This window comes from Haliaeetus albicilla, chromosome 24, assembly GCF_947461875.1.
Source record: "Haliaeetus albicilla chromosome 24, bHalAlb1.1, whole genome shotgun sequence".
Lineage (NCBI taxonomy): Eukaryota > Metazoa > Chordata > Aves > Accipitriformes > Accipitridae > Haliaeetus > Haliaeetus albicilla.
In genome coordinates this window covers 20,485,841-20,510,399 of record NC_091506.1, presented here as the reverse complement: position 1 = coordinate 20,510,399, position 24,559 = coordinate 20,485,841, and the positions used below count along the sequence as shown (strand labels likewise).

At 40.6% G+C, this 24,559-nt stretch overlaps 1 protein-coding gene across 1 annotated transcript; it reads right to left on the bottom strand.

Moving 5' to 3' along the window:
* Positions 1–382: 382 nt before the first annotated feature.
* On the bottom strand, positions 383–24,559 carry SHISA5 (shisa family member 5). Its single transcript, XM_069769682.1, has 6 exons — positions 24,397–24,559; positions 21,160–21,328; positions 20,715–20,789; positions 6,874–6,989; positions 5,561–5,779; positions 383–3,619 (listed from the first exon to the last, which is right to left on the bottom strand). The coding sequence occupies exons 1-6, from the start codon at positions 24,458–24,460 to the stop codon at positions 3,540–3,542; spliced, it is 723 nt and encodes a 240-aa protein (XP_069625783.1). The 5' UTR covers positions 24,461–24,559; the 3' UTR covers positions 383–3,539.

Below are 24,559 nucleotides of genomic sequence, written 5' to 3'. Positions count from 1 at the left end.
TAGACTTCAAAGAAGTCTACCATCTTGTCTACACTAGACTTTTCAAATGTCTTGGGATTTGTTAGCTAATGCATTCAAACTTCATGCATTTAATTTACTCCTTAGGCTAGACAAGGCCTTAGAAGCAATCCTTTTAGATTAGCTTTGAAGCATACTGTCAGAGTATCATTCAGGAGCTTATGTTGTCCTTGCTTTATGTTGTGACCTGTGATTTTAATTAGACTTCAGTCTCCACTGCCAAAAGGGATATTCATGATACGAGGTGACTTAAAGTACACTTGGTAACACTAGCTGTCAAACACAATGAAGTAAAATGTAGCTTTGCAGATACACTCCTAAATAATACTCAAATTGAGGCTAAGAAAACAAAATTGATAGAATATACTTCAAACACTGCATTTATTACAAAGGTGCATAGAGTTTATGCTATTTCTTTTGAATACTTACATTTAAACTAACTTAACAACCAACATACAAAGCTAGGTTACAGTATGTAGTAAAATCACCGATTATCTAGTAAATTCAGTACAACAGAATATTCTACTGTATTTAATTTCACAAAACACTTCTGAAACAAAGGCACTTACAGAATTAAAAAAAAATTAACATATACTCTTTCAACATTTAAAATTTTAATTCCATTCCCCCTCCCCTACAGCACTGTGGATAACTGGTTTGACATGAAGGCAACAGCTACTTGGACTGACACATCAGCAGTGCTTAAACTAAAAGTTCATGGACCAACTTCTCCATCTTTTCTATAACTATCCCATTCTCTTTAACTATACAAAACCAAGTTTCAATGGGTTGCATGGCAACAAGTAAATAAAATTTGGTCCTACACCTTATTGTTAATGATGATTAATACACTAACAATAAGAAAAGATCTGATTCAGTGCTCCGATTATGAAGTGGACCATTTTCTCTTCTTTCAATGAGTTTTGTAACTGAAGCAGTAATACTACTACTGAAGTAGTTCCTTGTAGACTAATGATTCATCTCTTCACTTGTATATAGTTATCATGAGCATACATTCACTGAAGGAAGGGTGTAAATTTTCAAGGTCCTTAACCCTATCCCTCATCTCCTTCCACTGCTCCACATACAGTGGTGTTCAGGGCAATTTATTTGGTCTGTACAACATTTACACCAAAACTTCAGATTTGGGGACCTCTGTTATTGTTGCCATTTTACTTTCCCATCTTTTCCTTAGGGATGATGCTCAGATAACTGAGCCAACTTCTCATGAAATTGCAGATTTTCCTTCCATAACCAAAACATAACCCTACTAACACTGCCACAAACTGTACACTTTGTCACACCAGATGGAGGAAAGGAAAAGCGGTACAGAGTAACAACCTCGTGAAGCCCAACCCTAGAACACTGTACCTGTGCTCTGAGAGCCGTGCTCGCTGACTGCATCTCCCTGGCCAGACTCCATCCAGGCAGCTGGCTAACAAAGGTGCTGGAATAGCGTCTGCCCTCCTTCTATAAGAACAAACACACAGGAGTAGGATCTAGAGCAAGAGAATTATTTCTGCAGTTACTCTGTGCCCTCCCACATGTAAAAATTCCAGATTTCTAGCGAAACATTTAATCCTCCATGCAGGAGACACTGTCCATTTTTGGTTGTTCTCACATAACTCCTAAGAGTGTGATGAAGCACTGCCCAATTTCTCAGCTTACAAGGCAGGAAAGAGGAGGAACACACAGATACAGGGCATGCATGCTCTGCGAGTGCCTCATGGCACCATTTCATGCCATTAACTTCAACACTTAGAGAGGTGTAACAGAGGGGCCTAAGTTGTCATGAATCCCAGTGCTAAAAACTTTCTACAAGTTTCTTCTGAAATGCCCTGAAGACTTTCTTGAAAAAAAGAATAGGAATAACCCAGAAATAGACTAAAAAATCAGGAAGAGAAATAAGGCTGTCTTTGACAGCAGCAGTTTCCATCCATCATATGAGGTAAACCAATGCCACCATCAATGTTTTTTCGAACAGTAATATACCCCAAATGTAGAAACACAGGACAAATGGCTTAATGGCCTCTCTAAAAAAGTACTATCAGTGTATGAGATATGTCAAAATTATTTCACTAATTATGTCACAGTGATACATACAACAGACTAGATAGCTCTACTCAGGAATAACAAATTGTATTTCAATGTTAGAAAAGAGAATTGTAGAGGACACTAAAAAAAAAAATCATGATTCCTTTGATCAATACAAGGTGTATAGAGTGAAAAGCCTTGCAAACACCAGTAACAGTCACAAGGATGTCTCAAGACATTTCATGACTGCAAGCACTACCATCTTAAAAATACATTACCTCGCTGTGACCAAATCCTACCACTCTTACTTTCCCTGACTCTCGTTCTTGGCTCAGCTTTATGGGAATGCTGAAGACAAAAGGGAGGCTGAATCTCTACTGTGTGTTGGGCTGGGATTTCTTAACCCCCCCTGCATATTACTGTCAAGTGTAGACTGAGTTTATAAAGATCTATTATTTCTAGGTTCCTGCCATCTACAGTTTCCACCAGAGACAAGACAGCAACAAACCCTAAGCATTTAAAAACCCCGATCTATTTCTGACATCCCATCTCTCCTGTAAAATAAATCCCTTCCCTACAATGAGGCAGGACTGAACACTGGCAGGTACTTCTGCTTAACATATAATTAAGGTGGTAATTTTTCTTCCAAACTCATCAGCAACATATGACTTAAGTAAGCTTGTCCAATAATACGTGGACAACAAATATTTGTCCAATAATTTTTATGAAGAATTCTCAGGTTTTCAGCTTTTGATCTATTTGTTCTACTAAGTGGCAGAGAATTTGGTTTTGTTGTTAATTTCTAGCTATAAATTAAAATGGCCTGAGAAAACACCCAGTGAAGGCACAGTTTTTAAGCCTTAAAATTGGGAAAGAAAACAAGGAAATTATCAACTCATGCTATTTAGCACAGAAAAATGCAACTAGTCCAAAGACAATTAAATGTGGTTTGCTACCCTTACTGAAGGCAAATGTGTTTCAGAAAAGGAAAATTCCCTTTTGAATGGTAAATGAAATGTATCACATTGTAGCTTACCTAACAATAGTAGCTTCAAAACAGGCAGAACATACATAACATATATCAGGTAGTTTCTCAGAGATTAAGTTTTTACGTTTTCACTGTGCAAAAGATTGCTACAGCTTTGGGTGTTTGATAATGCTCATATTAGGCCATTCCTTTCAAAATTATTGCACAGCAAACGTTATTGTGGTTCTTATTTCTGAAGTACTCCTTCATGCTTTTCTCATTGTACATAGAACAAAATCTCAGTTTGTAGTTGCTTGAGGTATAAATTAACAACTTCTGCAAGAAAAATACTCCTTCCTCATACTCTAAGCATTTAAAAAAAAGATAGTGAATTAACTTTCACTTTACTTAGACAAAAGATTGCTGTCTTCCAGAAAAAATATACTACAGTTATACGGTGTAAACGGCACAAATTATACTTTAAAAAGTTTTGTATGCAGAAGCATAGCAGAAGATCTTTTCAATAGGTGGGCTTCTGAGGATCCACATAAGCAGGGTTGTAAGGGGGCTGGCTGATTGGGTAAGGTGCTCCAGCACCAGCTGCAAAAGCAAAACACAAGAAAAGACAGATTTGTAAAATTTACATTCTGAATTCTGCATCTATAATGGCAACTTCTGTTTTGAGCACACAGTTAGAGGTTCAACTTATGTAGTATCTTAACTGGACTTGAGAACAGTTTGTGCTAAGTCATAAAGCATCCGCATTTCAAAATAACATCACAAAAACCTTTGTTCTTGTACACTTAAGCATCAAAAAAACCAAATCCACATGTGTATTATGGCAGCCACAAGCACATGGTTATCCTTCAGGGGAGAACATAGTCTAAAGAAAAGGAACAGATCAGGTCTAAAAAAACAGCCAGTGGAAGTCAGAGATGCACAAACAACAGGATATACCTGATAGCACACCGAGAAGTGAAAATAAACTACTGGGCAAAAGAAAAAGGACTAGAGAAAGCATCTTAGGATTCCTTCAGGGAAAATGCTTTCCTGGTAAGTGTCACAGAATTAATTAAAATTAAAATAAAAGGGAAAAAAGTATCCCAACGCTACCAAGCACACTAAAGATTTTGACTTATATACTAGATGTATATCATTTGGAAGGTATCCTTATTTTCTAGTATTCTGAGACAAGGTGCTCTCAAGTGGCATCTTCATTTTCATGTCTGTCAAATAGCACAAGTTAGTTCAAATAACACAACACCTGATTAGATCCCTGGAACATATAAGTGTGGTTATCTTTTGCTGATCTTGTAAAGTGAGTGGGTTTGGCTCCTGTATGACAGAGCAGGTATTCTCTCCCTTGCATGTGACCTAATTAAGACACTGCCCCTTGGTTAATAGACAAGAGAAATAAAGAAAAGAGCTCTCATTTTGAGGCATTCTCAGCTGGCAACATGGAAAGTGCCTTGAGATTTTTCCAGAAAAAAAAAAATATTTTAAGAACTAACAAACCAGCAGCAGTTTGAGAAACAAGAGAGTAGGAGAAGCAAAATGACTACTTTATTGGCTCCCTCACATGATAAAGATGAAGCCAAAGCACTTTGGGGTAATCCCATAAACCCCACAGCTTCTTCAGAGTTTACCACAGAAAAATAAAGTCAACAGGCCTGCCAAGTCAGTGTTTTCAACAATATGCAAACCAGCCCTGCATGTAATGTGCAACTTCTAACTGGTTTACAAATGCTTCTGACCATGAACAGACATTTTGTATTTGAGTTGTCATGAAAAAGTTACTTTCTGTGGGCATTATCTACTATTCAGGACTATACTTTGCTTGTTATTTAGAAGTATGAACAGTGTGGTTTCTAAGAGGGCTTGAAAATCCTTGGACAGGTAACAGCCTAGTTTTGGCCTCTCTGAACAGCCAGGAGCCAATTGGTCAGAGAACAGCTATTACCAGCAGAAGTGAGAATTAGTAATAGCAACAACAAAGCTGCATGAAAACAATGCTGTGAGAGAAGGAAAGCAGAAGAAAAAAGATTCTGGTATTTCTAACTGCTAGTCATCAGCAAACTTGTCTGAAATCTATCAGAGACTCGGTATTCTATAAACATAGCGATGAACTATGAAAATGCCATCTGTGTATACATTGAAACATCTAGCAAATATTAGATTAGAAAGGGTATGTGGAAACACCCAACTACTACACATATGTTAATTGGACTTTGATTTTAATACAAAATTTCAACTGAATTAGTAAAACATTCTACTGGATCCACTGACAGTCCCACATATCATCAAACTTTGCCAATTGAGCTCCAGCCACATCTCCTCTTGCAATGCAATAGAAATGGTGATAGGGAAATTTCAGCAAGGGTGAATTACAGCATCCACCATAACTTGACTTTTACATAATTTGTTTACATTTACATTTATATAGTCATAGAAAATAATAAATGTAAATAATACAAGATCAGCTCCAAAGCAACTGTCTCTTTAGCTATTTAAGAGATGAAAAAACACTCAGCGCTGCCTTACCTGCCACCGTTTCATGATAAGCTGGGGGTCCTGACGGCTGCATGGGGTAAGGGGGAGGATACTGTGCAGGGTATGGTGCTACTGGCATTCCTGGTTGTGGCTGGATAGCCACAGGCTGATATCCTTGATATGGGGCTACTGGGTAGTTGGGTGGCACTCCCTGTTGTTGGGGATAGGGAGCGTGAACCACTGTAGTGGAAGTAGTGGTGGCCACAACAGCTACAAGCAAGCAAAAGGAACATGGTTAGTGCTGGGGGCTCTAAAAGATCACCTGGGACAACCAACAACAGTAATGTAAAAAAAAAAAAAACATTCTTCAAGATCAATTAATTTCTCACTTCAAAATCTGGGTAATTTCATTTTCAAAGTTCCATGAAAGATTTAGAAATGTATGCCTCTAAATATCCTTCCATTGATCCTCGTGGTAATGAGAGCCTTCACATACTGGGATAGCAGCCAACTTATCTCCTTGTTTCTCAACCACAAAGAACAAAGAATTTTCTCCTGGACTCTTCAAAAACCAGGAACTCAACCCTGCAGCCAAGTTATTTATCATTTGGTATGAGACTGGAAAAACTGCTCATTTTTAAATGTTATCTGCTTTTAAGGATTAAGGTGATAAAGAGCTCCTTTATTAGGTAAGGAGCTTCCCTACCATGATTGCCCAAATGAGTTTCCTTTTGTATGTCACCTACACACTAATACGTCCATGTGTTAGTACGTCTTTCTCTAAGTAACAGTCAGAAAGACACATTAAGTCATCGATTTTTGTAGGAGCTGATGTTGGATCATTGGTTTATATCTCTTACTGGAATAAGGGAGTATTAACTCTTTCTAATAAATTGCAATAATTTGTTTTTTGAGATCTCCTTCCTCTTTATGGTACAATTGTAGACTTTGCTCAAGATTGTACTGTTGCAGTCCTGGGCCTTTGTGTATTTTTCAGGTACATTTTTAAGAGACTGGGAAAATTATTAAATTTCATCCTATCCCCTGCTTACCTAAACAACAAAAAAACCCACAACAAAACACCACCACCACCCCCCCGCCAAAATCCACACAGTGGGGCGGGGGATGGAGGGGGGGAGAGAGAACTTCTACATGCTTAGAAAATATTCCAAAATATCTCTGCAACTTCACATTGTGAAGCAGCTGAAATGTTATTTTTAATGTTTAGGTATTGCAACTTCTGTAGCAGAAAGGTAAGGCAAGATTATTTTCACCTTTTATAAGAACATAATTTTCCGGGGGGGGGGGGGGGGGGGTGTCTTGTTCAAAGACATGAAAAAGAAAATAAATATACAGGTACTTACGTTGTGGTCTTCGACATGCTTTATACAAACAGCAACATGAACAGGTGAGGCACAGAATAATAGTAACTATAATCACCGCACAAACAGTAACTCCAATGGCAATAAGGGTTCCAAAACTGCAAAAAAGATAGGGCCAGAAGCGGTAAGTGTCTTTCACACAAACTTGTTATATTTTAACCTAACCTTCTGCAGCCAACACATCGCTCTTCCTCCAATTTGTTACTCTTACTACTTCATGCATTTGAATAACAAACAACTGCCAAATGCAGCGCGACATGAGAAGGTGGCTGCTAAATCAGTGGAGGGTGACCAACTGCTATCAGGGAGCGCGGTCCCCTGTACGTGGAAAGGGCCCAACATGAGTCTTTGGTCCCTACCGTTTCAGGGTGACTGTGATTCTTGTTATTTTAGCGCAGCTATGTGTCCCTTTATGTACTCCAAAAGGTTACAGCACTAAGGTTTCAAAATCACTAGTTTGGTGATTTAATTTTCCAAACATGACCTGACTGCTCTGAACACACAGGTAGGCATGCCTGAAAGGCAGCACACCAGACTTCGGGGTGATGGCGAGTTCTTTGTACACTTGCAAGACCTCCCAGGCCCAGTCAGGACAATCTCGGTACTGAGCAGACCCCTCCATGCTGCAGATTCTTGGCAGGTTCCCTGGCATTTGTAAATAGTTCTTTTAGAAGCCACATTTCACATGGGTTGGAAGATTAGAAATTCTGCCACCTTAACTGCAACAGCAAGTATGTTATGCTACATTATGGGAGGCAGAAACACTGCCTAAACCACCAAAACCTAGTGTGGAAAGACCAAAGATTACACCATCTTTAACCTCTGTGATGAGCACCAAATGACAGAAGCAGGCATAAAGCTTCCGGAGATGACTGTTTATAAGTTCTGTTTACCACACAGGGAAGAAAAAGTAACACTGTAAAGCATTAAATGCCCAGTGACAGTTCCCTTTTAAGTGTTAACTCACTTGATCTGTTTCCTACTGTCTACTGTAATCAATAAAGCCCTTCTTCCATAGAAGCCAAAGTCTCCATTATTTCTTAAAAAAAAATGCACCATGCATCAGTTTTGGGAACAATTGCAGGAAGTTAGTTTTCATGAACAAGCTCTAAAATAACGAGCGGAGAGCTGGTTTTACATCCATCCTGTTTTTGCTGCTTTGTAGAGATTTTGGCTACAGAACTCCATTTTTTTTCCTGCTCAGTTTCCTGTTAAACAGCTTTAAACAAAACGACACATCTCCAGAACCTCCAGCAATTTTTGCTTGGCTACCAAACAGCCATCAAATGTAAAAACTGTTTTTGAGTATCAATGACACCACACAGTTAAATCACTGACACAAACAAACAAAACAAAACAAAACAAAGCAGCAAAGCACTCCATCCCTAGCCCAAATTTGGAAGACCTCACCTCAGTCTTCTAGAGCAACTTAACCCTCAGTAAGCTGGACACTGAACAGAAACATTGACAAATAAAATGGGTTCAATTTAAAATACATTTTTTCCCCCTAAGAGAGGTTCCATCAATTTCACTCTGTTTCTGCAACAGCTAGAAGAAAAACCTTGGGTCAAATCTCTTTCAAGAATCTGAGCAACAATTTTATCTAACTGTAACTGCATCCAACTTGTGCACTGATTTTGTTAAGTACTAAATATAACTCTATGGATTTACTCCTCAAATACTAAACCTAACACTGTGGATTGGCCATGGTCACTGCACCCAAGATTTACGTGTAGAACAGGAAGCAGGAACTGCTGCAGCCTCCTGAAGTCACAGAAGCCACGTCAGAAACACTGCCGGGAAAGCTAATAGAGGATTGCAACACACTGCAAAATGTAAAGATGCATGCATGCTTTGTCACGTTTATTTGCAGCTTTACAGAATGTTTTTCATATGCTGACTTGCACACGTAAATACATTCCTAACCATGCCACTTTTAAGTGCTCTCCCCATCCTCGCAAGCATTAGTTTCACTTCAGCACAGTAAGTTCACAGCCAGCTCATCTCCATCCAAAAATCCAATCTTTTTCAAGCCTGGTATAAAAAGGAAGATACAAATGCAATTTCAAAGGAGGCGGGGAGATAATCATGAACAATGATACCACACATTCTGAAACACAGGCTGCCTCCTGTCCAACAGCAAACATACAGCAAGTTAGTTTGAAAACACAAGCTGAATACTTGTTTATACAGAAATTGATTAGATTTAAGAGTGACCTGTGGAATTTAGATTAATTATACAGGGTCCTTACATATTCATTATATAAACTCATATACACACCGGAGAAGAAAAAGAGAACTGTGCACAATGAATTCATATATTAAACTTAAGCATCTTGATTGCAATGTTCACAAGAAACAGCATGAAAGCCTGTGACAAACTATGGACACCTCTAGAAACTGCATGACAACACATGTTGACAACAACTACAATTACTGCTACTTGTGGAGTGCCAACAGCATTTACCTTGTTCTTGTTCCCACTTCTGTTATCAACCCTGAGAAAGCTCTCTCACTAGGGAAAATAACATTTCTATTACACACAATTATTACCAAGCAACAATAGCAGAGACAACAAATGAAAAGAGTCTTCTAGGTTCTTCCTTGGGCTTCTTCCCAATACAGAAGTAAAAAACTTTTTGCTAGTGAACTATGCCAAGAAAAGGAATTTTTGTATCAAGGAAAGAGATTAGGCCTGAAAAAGACAACTAGAATTCTTTACTTGTACAGACAATGAACTGCTTTCAACTTTAGCAAAGGCTGGGCAAAATCAAACAAACCTAAGAAATGGAGAAAACAGACAAAGTGGAGAAATGTCTACTCATAAATAAACTAGCACAGCAGGAAACTGGCAGAGACCCCTTATCTTTCACAACTGTATTCAGTTCTGATATGACAAGAGAGAAAACAGCACAAGCCCATCTGCAGGCACCAACAGATAAAAACAGTGGTCAGTCTGAAGCATAGGCTCCATTCACTTATTGTAATACCGTTTTCTGCTCACTGAAACACATATTTCATTGTCTATTTACTATCTCTAATAAGGAAAGCGACAAAAGCAAACCTCAGGGGAAAAACCCCACCATATCCTTATTTTCACCAAGTTGTTATAGAGACACCCTGTGCATTTTCATCATTTGTCTGTGTCTTTGCTAAAATTACATGACCACTGCATGACAACATTTTGCATACATCTTTTAAAGAGCTAAATGGAAACACATATTTAAAGTACAGGCGTGTCACATGTATACACTTTAGAGTGCGGTTCTGTTTGTGTGTGTAAACACTGTGATTCAGTTCTACCCCCTGAAATACTGTGAGATTACTACAGACCAAAATTACAAGCCTTCAGAAACAGCCCAGTGAGTGAAACAACAAACAGGAGTTAGTTCTTCCCATATTTTTCTAAGGAGCGTTCACAACTGGATTACTGTAGGCGTTTTTATCACCTACTTTATAGCAGAACCATAATTTTCCTGCCAGTGCTTGGGCTCATGCAGACTTATGTCTTGAAACAGCAGAAGGTAGCGTGACAGAGAAAACAAAACAGTATGTGCTATCAACTTGCAACTTGCTGTATCAACACTCTCAACAGCGGAGCTCTTCAAAAGTTGTTTGGTTTTTTTTTTTTCCTAACAATTTCTATTGATAATCAAAACTAGCAATACTCTTTTGGAATGTCTGAATTGTCAGGCACTACCTTACTGTAATAAAGTCTGTCCTTTTACTGCCCAAGGGGTACTACCCTGAGCACTTCTTCCTGAACATTCAGTAATATCCCACTAGTAAAACTACTGAAAAAAGTGCAGGACGGCTACCAGTAATAGATGATGTTACTCAAGTTAGGCCAGAATGGTGCTCAGCATACTTTACTCAGTGAACTGTCTAAGCTTGAGGAGACAAGATATTCCAGATATTGTGTAAAGACTCTCTTGCAGTGTACTAACTTCAGAAAGCCTATACTCCTTTCTTAAAACTATTGCTTCATTTAATTGCCTTTACTTGATGAATCTGCCTAAAAGGACCCTGAAAATATTTGGAAAAAAATATACTCACATCAAATGATTATTTAATTACCAGCATTATACATAAATGAAAAAGAATAGACATAAGGGATTGTATGCTTAAAAGGTTCTTCCACTGAATGGTTAACCAAGAAAAAAAAAAAATCAAACAAAAACCACACTTTACCCCCTGCATTCTGCAAACAAACATCAGAGTGCAGAAGTCAGGGTGGCCACAGCACCAGATGAGAACACTCTGCTGGCATCACAGTTTGAACACAGGTTTCCAAACTCCCACATTATATATACCATAGTCTCTAAATAAAGCACACACTGTTATAAACAGCTTGAGCTCATTCACTGCCATTTCCTGCTTCTTTCTCTTCACATAAAAGCTAACTTTTGCCAATAATTTAATAGAAAACAAAATTGAGAACAAAACCAAACCTAACAGCAGTTTTACTGCAGCAATGATAAATTGCAACTTCCCATAAAATCTATGGGAAAGTAAATATGAAGAGACAACTCCCTGTCCTTTCCTACCACCACCTCTCTCCTTCCTTGCCCTACTCCACTTCTACCCCTATTCCCTCACCTTTGAAAAGCCTTAAATTGCATATGTAATGAGCATACCTCACAGACTCAGCTTACTTTTAAAGTTTTGTATTTATTCAAAACAGGTACCAGTTCACATAAAGGGAGTTATGTGATTAGTGCCTGTTTTACCCCTTTTGGTACTGAATGAGAGGCAATGGACATACTAAAATGGGAGAATCAAACCCAGGATCTAAACAGTACTACTTGGAGAAGTTAATTCTCAAGACAGTTGTTGTTCATATCAGAGATCTTAATCTTAAACACTGTCAAGTGGAAAAAAAAATGTAAAACACTTTGAGGGTATTTAAGGCTTTTGAAAATACCTAAGTTTCAATTCCAGTAACATATTTGTAAACCCCCTTAATAGTCTGAATCACTTAAGTTGGTGACATTTTGCAAGCCCTGCTGTAAAGAAAGTTTTTGCATATCTATGCATTCATGACAATGGGACATACTGCAACTTTTGTCTTTAAAAAAGAAAAAAATACCCAAATGAACAATGAGACCACCTAGCTCTGAAAAATTAGTTTAAGCAGCCTATTTATTTTGCAAGTCTTAATCTATTCCAAGATTTGTTCCATGCTACAAGAAAGATGTTGGCAGAGTCCTTTTCAAAAGCATGGCTGCTTTTAAAAACAAACATTTACAAATACTGAGTTATGACTGTAACACAGGGTGGTCTGGAAAGACTTCAGAAGATAATTTAGGCCATTCCTAAAAGTCTAAAAAATTGAGTATACCCATATAATTCTTCACTGCTCCAGAAAAGGATACAGTTCCCAGAAATGTGTCAGAATGGTAAATGTCCAGACTTGTCCTGACTCAGGTATAGGGCATGACCAAACAAGTCCCCAGACTGAGATGCTTTCCTAAGTCCAACATTTTAGTCACAGCCATACAATGCCACCACATACTGCCTCTAAAGCTTAGCAGGAAAATAAAGGATAAACTTTTTTTGTTAAGAAAAAGTAGTATGACTTCCCAAGAGTCTTTCAGGGGGATTAGTTTTTATAATTTCACAAACAACACACTTCCTCAGTTTAGTATTTTAGTGTGAAGACTCAAAACGTAAGAACCACTTTGCTAGAGACTCAGGAAAAACTATTTACTGTTATGTAGAAAGCAAACTCTTGTGAGGTTAATACTCACAGGAGAACATTAGCATGACTTTAACACTTGATAGACTGACCAGCGTATTTTAGCACAGATGGGTTTTGGGCCACAGGAGCTTCAGCCCATGTGGATAATCAAAATATACACCATAGAGTTAAGCCTCATAGACCAGGTGCATTCACACTAATTGCTAGTGCCAGCTATGGCCTGCTCCAGCCATTTTACCAAGGGGCCACCTGCCCAAAATGAGATCTCTACATGATCAAGAAGTGCCTAAGAAACAAGGGCAACAGTGATTCCTGTGGTGGGCAAAAGGCAGCTTAAGACTCGGACTGAACAGCATGGTTTCAAAATTATGAAATCTTGATAGTTTCACAAGGCTGGCAAGTTTGAGTAACTGCTAAGTCATTTTATAAGCTACGCAATGGGAGTGAAGTGTGGACTGGAACTGTGATGTCTGCGTTGGTCTTTCAAATGTTAACTCAGGTTAGCACTTGAGAGTGTCCCTCCTAGGGTCCTGCCCACATACAGTTCCTTAGTGTGAAGAAAAGGGTTTCATCTAATTTTGGCTAGCCCATCAGTGCAGTACCAGCTCAAGTCATCGCTAATTGTAAACTGCTAAACTGCTCTAGCATGGACACAGATTAACTGCCACTGAAAACCCCTAAAACTTACCACAATTTTCCATAGTTCTTTCTGGGTACCCCCAAAAAGAACAAAAGTTTGCAGCAGGAGCCCCCCAAAACGACCCCTGGGACACCTCTGCTTACCTGCAGTCTAAATAACTCTGAGCTACACCCCCCCAGAGTCAGCAGCTGAGCACAGCCCAGTGACTCTCAGCATCAGCCAAGCCAGCTCTGGCATGAGAGCCAATACTAAACCAACAACAATAATGATGCCATGGTAAGCCAAGAAGCCCCACAACTGCAAAAGCGTTACAGAAAAAGAGAATGCAAGAGTCCTTTGAGAAAAAGTTTGCTAAATAAGTATTGAATGGGTCCTTTTTATATTTGTTCAAATAGGAAGCTGATGTGGGTTAAAGCCCAAAATAATAAACTCTAATTTCATACGCAAAGACCTACTGGAAGTAAAGCTAATTACTGCTTTTTTTAAAAGACAGTGACCTCTCAATTTTTTCAAGTAACATGTAACAGGTTTAGCACAAGTTCTTAAACAGGCTATATGAGAAAGTGGCAGGGAGGCAACTTCCCGGAGTTTGTGGTTTTACTCAGACATCCAACACCCGGATGCAACAGGTTATTATGGAAAATGTATACAAGCATCTCTTCCTGGTCTGTAAACAGTTCACTTGTACTAAATATGTCTATTTACATAAATCTTTGTAATGCATACTAAAAATACCATTTTCCAGAGAAGTTTCCCAGGAAATCTACTATTGTACACTTTGTAGACAGTTTAGAATAATTGCTATAAGTAACTGATATATTGAAAATATGCAATCAGAGGGACTAAAGTCTTTCATCAACAGTGCAAGAATTAACACTGCGGCTTCATGCAGGTCACAAGACCATTTCAGACAAGTCCATTGGAACCTCAGCATAAAAACTGTCCTTAAACACAATATAAAGCATTTGCTTCTACAGATGATAAATAAATTTAAAATGCTCCTTTAGTTGCAAAAAGAGAATGCAGACTGATTACAGGCACAGATATTTAAGGCAAACAAAGTGAGTCAGTTCCCCTCCTACTGTTAGGATCTGAGTTCAACAATACAGGATGTTACCCCCCACCATAATTAAAATTTGGGACCAACGTAAAGGCAATAGGAGGGATTTTTCTGAAATGGTTAACTGAATAAATAGAACAAGTTTAACTGAAAAAAAATTAAGTATTGCAGAAAGTTTTCCCCATGTAAACAACAACTGCAATAGTATGAATTTGCTACTGCCAATACCATACTAACTCTAGAAAGCAGATTTAAGCAACTAGTTAGAAACTAATTTGGCTAAAGGCCTAAAGTTTTAAATAAAATTTTTAAAAAAATTAAAGTTTTTTTTTCTGGCAAATTGTAACAGAGTGTATGACTTGCCAAACACACTGAAACTGCAATCAAAGGAAGTTCAGACTAGGTTACACCAACCTGCTTTGCTTTGCCTATAACCCAGCTCTTAGATGAAACACACCTTTTTCTTTACCCACCATTACTCATGTCATCATAAATATAAAAGTTAGAAACACTGTGTTCAGGCAGGAGCAAAGTTTAAATTAGGTAAATTAATTATCCTATACTACTATGAACTGACATGCTGCCTCACCCTCTCTTCAGAAGTATTACTCATCCAGCACGATGAGGATCCTCAACGATAATCTAACACTGCACAAATAAGAACAGACTTCTGCAGCAAAGGTCATATCTGGCCGACTACTGCTTCTCCTTTTAAATTGTATTTATCATTAACAGGACGTTCATAAAAAAAAGTCACAAAAGTGACTTTGATGACTGGTTCCTTCCACAACCTAAAAAAATAGAGGTTTTTAAGTTTACCTCTCAGTGAAATTGAAAACCAGAAATCATGCTAGTAAACAGCAAGGAATATCACATTAAAAATGAACGATATAAAATGTTTTTAATGAAAATAGACTTTATCAAAAGACCAATCTTTGCACAATTGCTAATTTCCTGAAATTAAACTAATTTGTTCATTTCACAGAAGACCCTACAACTGCAGTTTTAAAAGGCTAGGCAATTTAAGGACATTCTCCTCCTCCCATAACACATCTACAACACAATCTATCACAAATACATCTCGCTATACCTCAGGCCATGGCTATTTTATGAAAGTATATGAAATGGCAGAGTTGGAGCTAGCTTTGGAACCCACATGCTCAAACTTCCGCAAATTCTTCTAAATAACAATCATCATCTTTTATTTTAGCCATATTTTCAAGGAAAGATTCTCTATTTCTTGGGCCGTAGGACCCTTCTCTGAGGGTTACCCTGCCTGCAGCTGCTTTGACAAGCTCTCTCCAGAGGCAATCTGTATGTTAAAAATTTACAGGTTTCAGAGTTACACTGTGGGGAGCTACAGCAAAGCCCACAGAGTTAGAAGAGGGAACACTCTACCCTAGGAAGTATATACAGTCAATGATGTACACATCCACAGAAAAATTTACTCCTGAACATAATTCAAGTGATTAATCTTACTGTGTCTTTGCATGTTTAGGCCAGGTTGTCTTGGGTTTTGCCACGAAACAGCCTTCTGTAGTTAGAAGAGCACACTAACCCAACCATTCACACCTGCCTCTTGAGCCAGGACAGCATTTTTCAATCTCTCCTTCCATCTTGGTTTCAGAGTAAATGAACCTGCACGAGCATTAAGCCCACTGCCTGAATCAGGCAGCTGAGAAATCATTAATGGCAACTCACAACTGCTTTGTCAGCTTTAAGTAACTCCTTTACTGAGACTACAGTGAACACAAAACCAAATGCTCTATAATGCAAGTTACAATTACAAATTGTGCAAGCTTGTATTTACTTTTCAGGCTAGTAAAAAGCATAGAACAATTTTTAAGAAAGCTTCAGATCCAAATCTCAGTTGTTTCTAGACAAGAAGCTTACATTCCTTGGTGAGATTAGCCGGTGTCTGAATGCAACCCTCACAGAACGGGCTCTGTATGCAGTTTAACTCATTTATTACAGAAAATGTTAAGGACTGGTATGGAAAAGAAATCCTCTGCTCATTAAATAGAGACTGCTTACATTTCTAGAAGTTCTTTTCCACTGAATAATTTTTGTAATTTATTTCCCTATCATTGGCAACCTATTACAGATGATGGAGCATCCAAATACACAGTCAAGTGTAAACTGAAGTCCCTGATAGTGATAGGGGAGGAGGAGGAAAAATGGGGTATAGTTCAATATCACACCATTTTTTACCTTGTCTGTGGAGAAAACATATGCTTGAAACACCTAAATTGAGAGACAGCAAATTAAGATATTCACATCTTCCACAGTTAGAAATCTACTGGTTTTGCCAACTTATGCACATAGCAGGCTATAGCAGATGCTGCATTTCAAAGGCAGGCAGAATGACAAGGATTTTCTCCATTTCACACAAGGAGAACAAGTCACAAGACAACACATTGATCAGCCCATGACAAAACCCAAATGAGCGCATCTCCAGTCTAAAAAGGCTGTTGTGTCTCTGGCAGCTGAGGCTTCCCAGGAAGACTGCCATTCTGCGTCCCTTTTCTCATCACGTAAGGATGAACAGCCTTTTCTCAAGCATTACTGTATCTGTTACACAATCTGCTGTAACTTCAAGGCAAAAATTAATTCAGAAACAGAGTCCAATTAACTGTGTACAATACAATTTGAAGTCTTGTTTCTGTTTAGAAAGACTGGTATCAGCTGCCCCAACTACATTATTTTGTTCTGTAACTCTGATACAGATGTTCTGAACTGCTCCACCTCCTTAAACACTCAAATACTTCACAATTAGTTGAACTGTGGATGTGAGTCATCTAATTTCCTTTTCCAGTAAGGGTCACTATTGGAAAATTGGCATACCAAGGCTAAATAACCATGTTACCAATGCAAATTATGACAACTGCTGTTAAGTGAATCAGTGCTCTGCTTTTTGCAGTTTCTTAGAGCAATACTACTACATACTGCAGAATGAAAGGGGAAGAACAACTAAATTAATCTTACTACTCATAATCCATCTTTGAAACCAGAGCAAAGCAGAGGAAATTTCGGTAATCTGATTAAAAGGGGGGAAAAAAGTGAAACACCTTCCCATAGTAAATCCTTGTCCACAATGCATTCACTAGCAGCAGAAATTATAGAAATTGCATATGGTCATCTTGCATGCAAGGAAAAATGGTGGCAAATTTAACAAGTTCAGTGGTAAGAAACCTATGCCTACGCTCTGACCTAAAAGTTCTGAATGATCTTTAAGAATTGATCAAAAATTGAAAAAGCCTTAACCTGAGTTAACGGTGACTTTTATACTTTTCCTAAAATGTTTACATTTGCTTCCAAATGCAGTGTTCTGGGAAGCAAAATGCTGTCAAGTACTTGAAAGTACATTATTAAGACACTCCAAAGGAATGTAATTTATTGTCTTTAAAATGTCCAAAAGAAGATTATAGGATATGGACTGCTTGTACTGTGAACTACACTTAATAGGGTTGGTCAAAGTGCCTTGAACCCCTGCCTCAACAGCACCTGATACTCAGTATTAAATACTGAAAGATATTAACATTAAAGGATACTAATAAAAAGCAGCCTACTAAAAACTGGTGATTTGCGGGCACTTCTCCAGAAGACTTCAGAATAAACACAGCAAAAAAAGCAAAAGCACAAGCAAATTAAAAACTCCTCAGCTAGACAAGACAAGGAGGAACATACATACCACCTGACCGAATCCTTTCCTAATGTCCTATAGAATTTAGGTGTAATTGTGGCAGATTTTCCAAGCAGGGAGAAGAGACACCCCAGCTCACTCAGCCTAGTGGCAAGTCCACATGCAGTTTGTGACAAGCCCTCAGAGAGGTGAAATTCTCTTAAAAAGCCAGGATTTATGAGCAATGTGCCCGAGTGGTAACTTGATCTAGGAATATGCCCAATGCAAGAATGAGGAACTAAATGCTTTCTGACCCTTTCAATGCCAGGAAACCATCACCTCCTCCTTTTGAAAGGCAGTGTTAAAGGCAGTATTTGCAACTCATGAGAAAGAACAGGGCACTAAAGGAAGTTGCCCTTTGTTGCCTTTCCTCACCTTATAAACTGTTCAAAGACTATGCTCATCTTGCTGGGAGATACAAAGAAATATCTCAACTGACATCAGCCCTCCTCTCCACACAGTAAAGTATTAAATAAACATAGTCATCAAGAAACAATGTAAAACTTGTACTTTAAAAGAAATTGGCATGGAGCAAGAGGGTGGAGTGCACCTTGCAGGCAGAAAGTAGGGTCAGCTCTTCCAGAAGAGATACAGCTTACTGCTTGGTTTTAAAAAAAACCCAAACACAAAAACCAAACCACAAAAAAAACCCCCACACACCACACAAAAACCTGGGCAAAGTCTGTAATGAAACAGGAGCCTACTTGGTGTCCCACTGACTGCAATCACATAAAGTCCTACTCACTTTCATTCCCGATGTTGAAACACCCTAAATCAGACATCCAAAGTCATTAGTCACTTTGGAAAGTTCTGGGATGTGGTTTTCCTCTGGAGTCACATCCGGGCGGCTTTTCAAGGGCGGTATTTCTGTGAACAATTACCATCTTTCTATTAAAACTGCCTAACCAGAAAATAAGTTTGATGTTAAGTCTAGGCCTTTGCACAACACATTAATTTTTCAAAGCTGTAATGTAATTGAAAGGAAAAAGAGCAAAGAAGCTTGACACAGAGTCACTAATGACCCATTTTCACAAGGTGAGACATCAGTGAGTCTCTTTTTAGACATTCCATAGCTAAAACCAAAGATAATTAAAGCCACTTAGCTGCTACTTCCTCAATGTTTTCTGTCATTTACAAACGCACCTTTGTGGACTGTGGGCCTTGGTTACAATTCCTTTAGCAATTGTGCAGGTTTTTTGGTTTGTTTTGTTTGTTTTTTAAAATACTGCATTCTTTCGTTTTCTGTGCTTTTTAGTAACTGTGCTTGCTGGCATGGAAAACAGACATCTATTACATTCTTTAACCTTTATTGCTCCAGCAGATTCAACACCTCCGCAGCCCCAAAGACGTGGAAGTTTTTTTTCTACCTTTCCCCTAAAAATGCATCAAGAGCGAACACCGATTGCAAGCTGAGGCTCACGCCTGCTGTACCTGAACCATCTGCAGATACGTTAAGACAGGTCCACCAGCCTAGCAGACACGAAGGGGCACCCCTCCTCCAAAACAGCTGTCACATCAGCCCCTTCCTCGGGGAAGACTGCCGGGTCCAAGGAGACCAAGGATCCAAGACATCCATCCACCCTCCCCGCCCCGACGCCCTGCCGTATGCCAGGGGCAGCGCTACCACTAGGTGCCTCCAGCGAGGCTTCCTTCCTGCAGGATGCGGAAAGGTATCTCCCCAGCCGATACGACGTGGGGTGCTGCAGTCGGCTGTGTCAGAGAACCAGCACAGCCCCCGAGCACCCCCCCGCACCACGCCGTTCCCAGGAGGCGGGGGCGATGCCGCTGACGCGGCCCCGCTCGCTAAAGGCTACCGACTCTCCAGCGGGGAAGGCGGCGGCGAGGGGGGCGCCGGGCGGGAGGCACGCTCCTGCCCTGGCTGGCCGGCCTCGCCGCAGCGGCACGGCGAGCCCTCCCCGCAGGCGTCCGACCCCCCCGCCCCGGTCCCGCCCCGGTCCCGTCCCGGTCCCGGTCCCGTCCCGTCCGCTTACCCCATGCTCGCCGCCGCTCGCCCCGCGCCCTCCGCCGCCCGGCTCCGCCCCCCCGCTGGCGTCACGCCGCTCGCCCCGCCCTTAAAGGCCGCCGCAGCGACGGCCGCGGGCTGCCGCGCGCCTTCCGCCGTGCGCCCGCCCCCGCCGAGGGTCCGAGTTCCCCCTTTTCTGTGACCCCCCGGAGGAATTAATTATTCAAACTTCTGCACGCATATGGAATATTCATAGCTCAGAATTAACCCCTGTCCTCTCTTTGTCGTCTTCCACGCTATGAAAAATAGAAGCGTTGTACAGCAGGACTCTTGTAATCACCAATTTAATGCATGGCCTTAATTTATTTCCCCTGAGACTGAAATAGTTTTTATCAGTATTTCTTGTTCTAAGCGAAAAAGATGCTAAAAAGCAAGGAAATACCTCAAACAAAAGCAGCTTCTCTTATGGACTTCATCTGCCAGTATCGAAGGGTATAGAGCAAGTGCACTGATGCTTTAGAGGACAACCTCCCGTTCCGTGGTGAGAACAGACTATTACGTACAGCGATCGTTACGGTCTAAACAGCACAATCTAACCTCCCCTGCATGTCTCTGCTTCTTCAGATATTCCAACACGTACACGGAGTTTGAGTGCTCCGCGTTCTTAACGCACAAATAAGTATTTCTATTTCCATATTCTACTGGCATGTATTGATTACACAATGAAGAACTTCTAAATAAATACCATTTTAAAAGCTGAGGCTTTGCATGGCTTACCTGGAGCCAGAAGAAATGTAATCATCAGGGTCCGAAAAAACATGCATGTAATTTATGTTGCTTGAGTCAGAGGTCCTGTAGTAAGAGAATTCATCTCAAAAATGGAATTTACGACTTATTCAAGTACCTGGCTAACTTCCAAATGCTTATGAAAGGTACTGTAAGCTACAAAGAGAAAGAGATTAATTTTTTCATCCTCAAAGAAAAACTGAATAGGGTAAAAGTATCTGAAAATGCTCAAGAAAACACACACCAGTTCATGCATCAATTTGTCACCTCATTGCTCCCATTTTACAGGTAAGTTACATACATTAACATAGGTACCCGACAGAGCCAGATACAGAGCTGGAAGGTCCCTTTCTAAGTTTCTAACCATTAAACTGTGTATTTTTGTCATGTGATGATAGAATGATAACCTGCTGTATACATTCAGTTTGCCTCATACCTTTCATCAAGCAGATTACACTGAAATTGTTGTTCTTCATCAAATTTTAAGAACGTGTTAGAGCAACAGTATCGACGCATGCAATCTCCACAGCAGAAGCTGGGACAGGATTTTGCAGGTTGTGCCTTGCCATGACGATCAATATATGCCTGACAATCCTCACCCAAAACTGAAAAAAGTTAAAATCCAATGGTTAGTAACTAAAGAAATAATCATATAAAGTCTCTTTCTCATACTGACCAGCTCACCTAGGTTAACGTTTAAATATGTTCCAAGCATTTTGGTTAGGTCTTACAAATCAATTATTTCCAAATACTTACTCCTCGCACACAAAGTATCCTGTCTTTGTCAAGTAGCTCTTCCCAACTGTTCACACATACGTGAAGGATGAAACTGCATGCAAATATACTTACGAGATGCTCTGTGTGGTGATACTCTCTTCACCACATCTGCTAGTAGCTACTAAATTAAAGACTCAAAGAGCAATGTGACTAGCTGGATATGTTAAAAATCCCACACAAGCCCCAAGATCAGCTAGAAGAAAATGTTAAATCTTCCTAGATATTTGACTTGATGCAAAAGATGTAACACTACCACATTCACTGTAGATTTCGATTTCCATGTGACTTGGTTCTTTCTACCTGTTGCTTTGCTTACTTCATGGAAAATCCTAATCCTGCTAATCCCTGGCATAAAACAGAGGTTCCTAGGACTAAAAATCGGTCAAGTGGCATCTTCCCACTGCAAGCATCAACCGGTGTGGCTACAATGGAAAGGAAATGGAGATGTTAATGTACTAGGATGGATCTCTTAGGGGACATCCCATGCTTTTTCAGCATTGCATTGGGCTGATACATTCCTTAACATACTGGCTGTTTTCTCTCTCTTTGCCATCTCAGGCCTGAATAACTGCAACGTAAGAACGACACATTAAAAGCTTCCAACTGTCACATAAAAATACTTCTCAAAGCTTAAGCAAAAAGCATTTCCGTAGAAGAATCTTTAGCAAGAGTATCATTACAGTTTTCAGCGATAAATGCTGCAGTCAGCTGGTTTCTATTCCTCATTTTCCTTCCTATCACATATCCCATGAACAAGACACACCCTGACATGTTGCTCCTAAACCACGCTCCATCCGAGAAGCTCAAATTACTTCAGGTGTAGTTGTTCAGAAAAAGCAAACAAAAAGAGGCAAAGACAACAAATCATGGTCCTTCAGAAAAAAAGTAAGGGGTATTTCCTGGACTATTTAAACTGATTTTGCCATTTGAAAAATCAGTCTTGACTCTCTGGCACCAAGACATACCTGAATATTTCAGCAACATTAAAAAGAAAAAAAAAAAATGCTCTAAGGGGTTAAATGTGGAGGTTCATTAAACACAAGCAAAGAGGAACTTCTCCTGTACCAACACCACAGTACTTCTACTAATGTGTTTATGCATGCTTATGCCTGGTTCACCAAATTTTCCCTCTGCAGACATGTAATGTCACCTGACAACCCTCTCCTTCCTGTATCACCAATAAGGAACTGATAGGTAGCTAAACCGAATCCAAAATACCTTGTGAAATTACAAACAAAACAAGGCAACCAACAAAATTACTCCATCTCACAATTGTGCTACTGCAGCACAATAAAGTAACAACGGAAACCAAAGGTCTAGGCCAGTTCTCAGGTGGCTGAGCTAAGCCAACAAGCACCAAGCACACCAAAAGAGAAGAATCTGGCTCCTCTACTTTGTTCCTCTCTTCTTCCATCTGCTATGGCACCCACGAGACTCTTCCTCAACTGATTCAATTCCCCAGCTGATCAGCAGATCAACTAGGGGCTTGTGGGACCTTTTCCCCGGTTGGTTTTCTGCTGAGTTAATAATGTGAATCACCTCAGAACAGGTCCAGTGTACACCCAACCCAGCACAACACAAGAGCTGAGCCTGAGGGAGGCAGAAATGACCTCCTGGTTTGGTATGCCTGCTGCTGAGGGGTTCACCCTATCCTGCAAAACAGCAGCCTGATGATTTCACACAATCAGTACCGTAAAAACCCTTTTAACAAACTGATCAAGTTCCACCTCAAGAGCAGAGCTGCTAAACTATTCCCACTGAAAGTCCCCAACCATTTCAGTAAGAAAACTTCCAACCCCATACATTCAAGGCCACAGCTTGCATACAGTTACTGCTGTGTTGTGAGCCAGCTAAAAGAACCCTTTTTCTGGTGCTTGCTCTTCAAAGTACTTACAGATAAAACTCTGACCATTTCAGCCATGCTTTAGCTAAGCCCTCAGACAAAGTGTGATCCTTTACTACTCTGACCAAGTTAAATGTCCTCTTGCATATCCACTTAAGATCACGTTCACCTTTCCTGCATGTCTGTGCATAATTTGATCCATCAGATGCCACTGATGCATACAATATCAAGAGCGCTTCTCCTTTTCTGAGACTTCACCTGATAAGTCCTATGATCACATCTGCTTTTTCCCATTACATGACAAAGTTGGGGAAGACCACACGCTCCATCCTTTAAGTGCAATAACAGGATAGTTACAGATAGGGCTGATAAAAAATCCCCGTTATCAGTGTTAGCATCCGATAGCTGTGTATGAACTCCAGTATCAAATGAGTTTCTATACGCAGTGCTGTTTATGCAGTATCATCACTTAACATCTAAGTATTTATATTATCTTGCCCTAAAAGTCTAAAATTTACTGTGTTGGGGGTGAAAAGGTAAAAGTTTTCAATGGGATGCATCAAGAGTGACCACCAGCAGCCACTTCGTGGCACGTCACTTCTCCCCCAATAGTCTTACCTTAGCTTTACCAGTAGACAGTCCACCCAGTCACTACTGGGGCACTAACTGCTGCTGACAACGCACACCAGTATCAACCCCACCCCACCTCACTTTCAGCACCACTTTTCTCTCAGTGAACCCCATTCGCGCCAAACCCACTGTTCAGGGGTGGATTATCTCCCGCCGGGCGCGGGCGGGAGATCATCCACCGCCGCTTGGGCGGCCGAGCTGAGGGGTCTCTGCTCGAAGCCGGGGGCTCCCCCACGCCGGGAGCTTCGGCAGGGCCTCCCCGGGGGGGAGGCGGCCCCGGCCGCGGAGGAAGCCAGCAAGAGCCCCCGAAGCCGCCTCAGAAAGAGACGAAGGAACCCGCCCGCCCTCCTGGAGGGCCGGGTCTCCCCCGCCCGCAGCGCCCGGCACCCCCCCACCCCCCCTCAGCCGCCGACCCGCGCTCACCGGCCGCCGGCAGCAGGCAGAGGAGGCCGAAGCCGAGGCCGAGGGCGCCCCGCCACGTCGCCATGAGCACCGCCGCTTCTCCCCGGGGCGGGCCGGGGCTGGCCGATCCGCCGGGACTCCGGCACCCCCGGGGCGCCGCCACGCGTCCGCGGGAGGAGCGGCC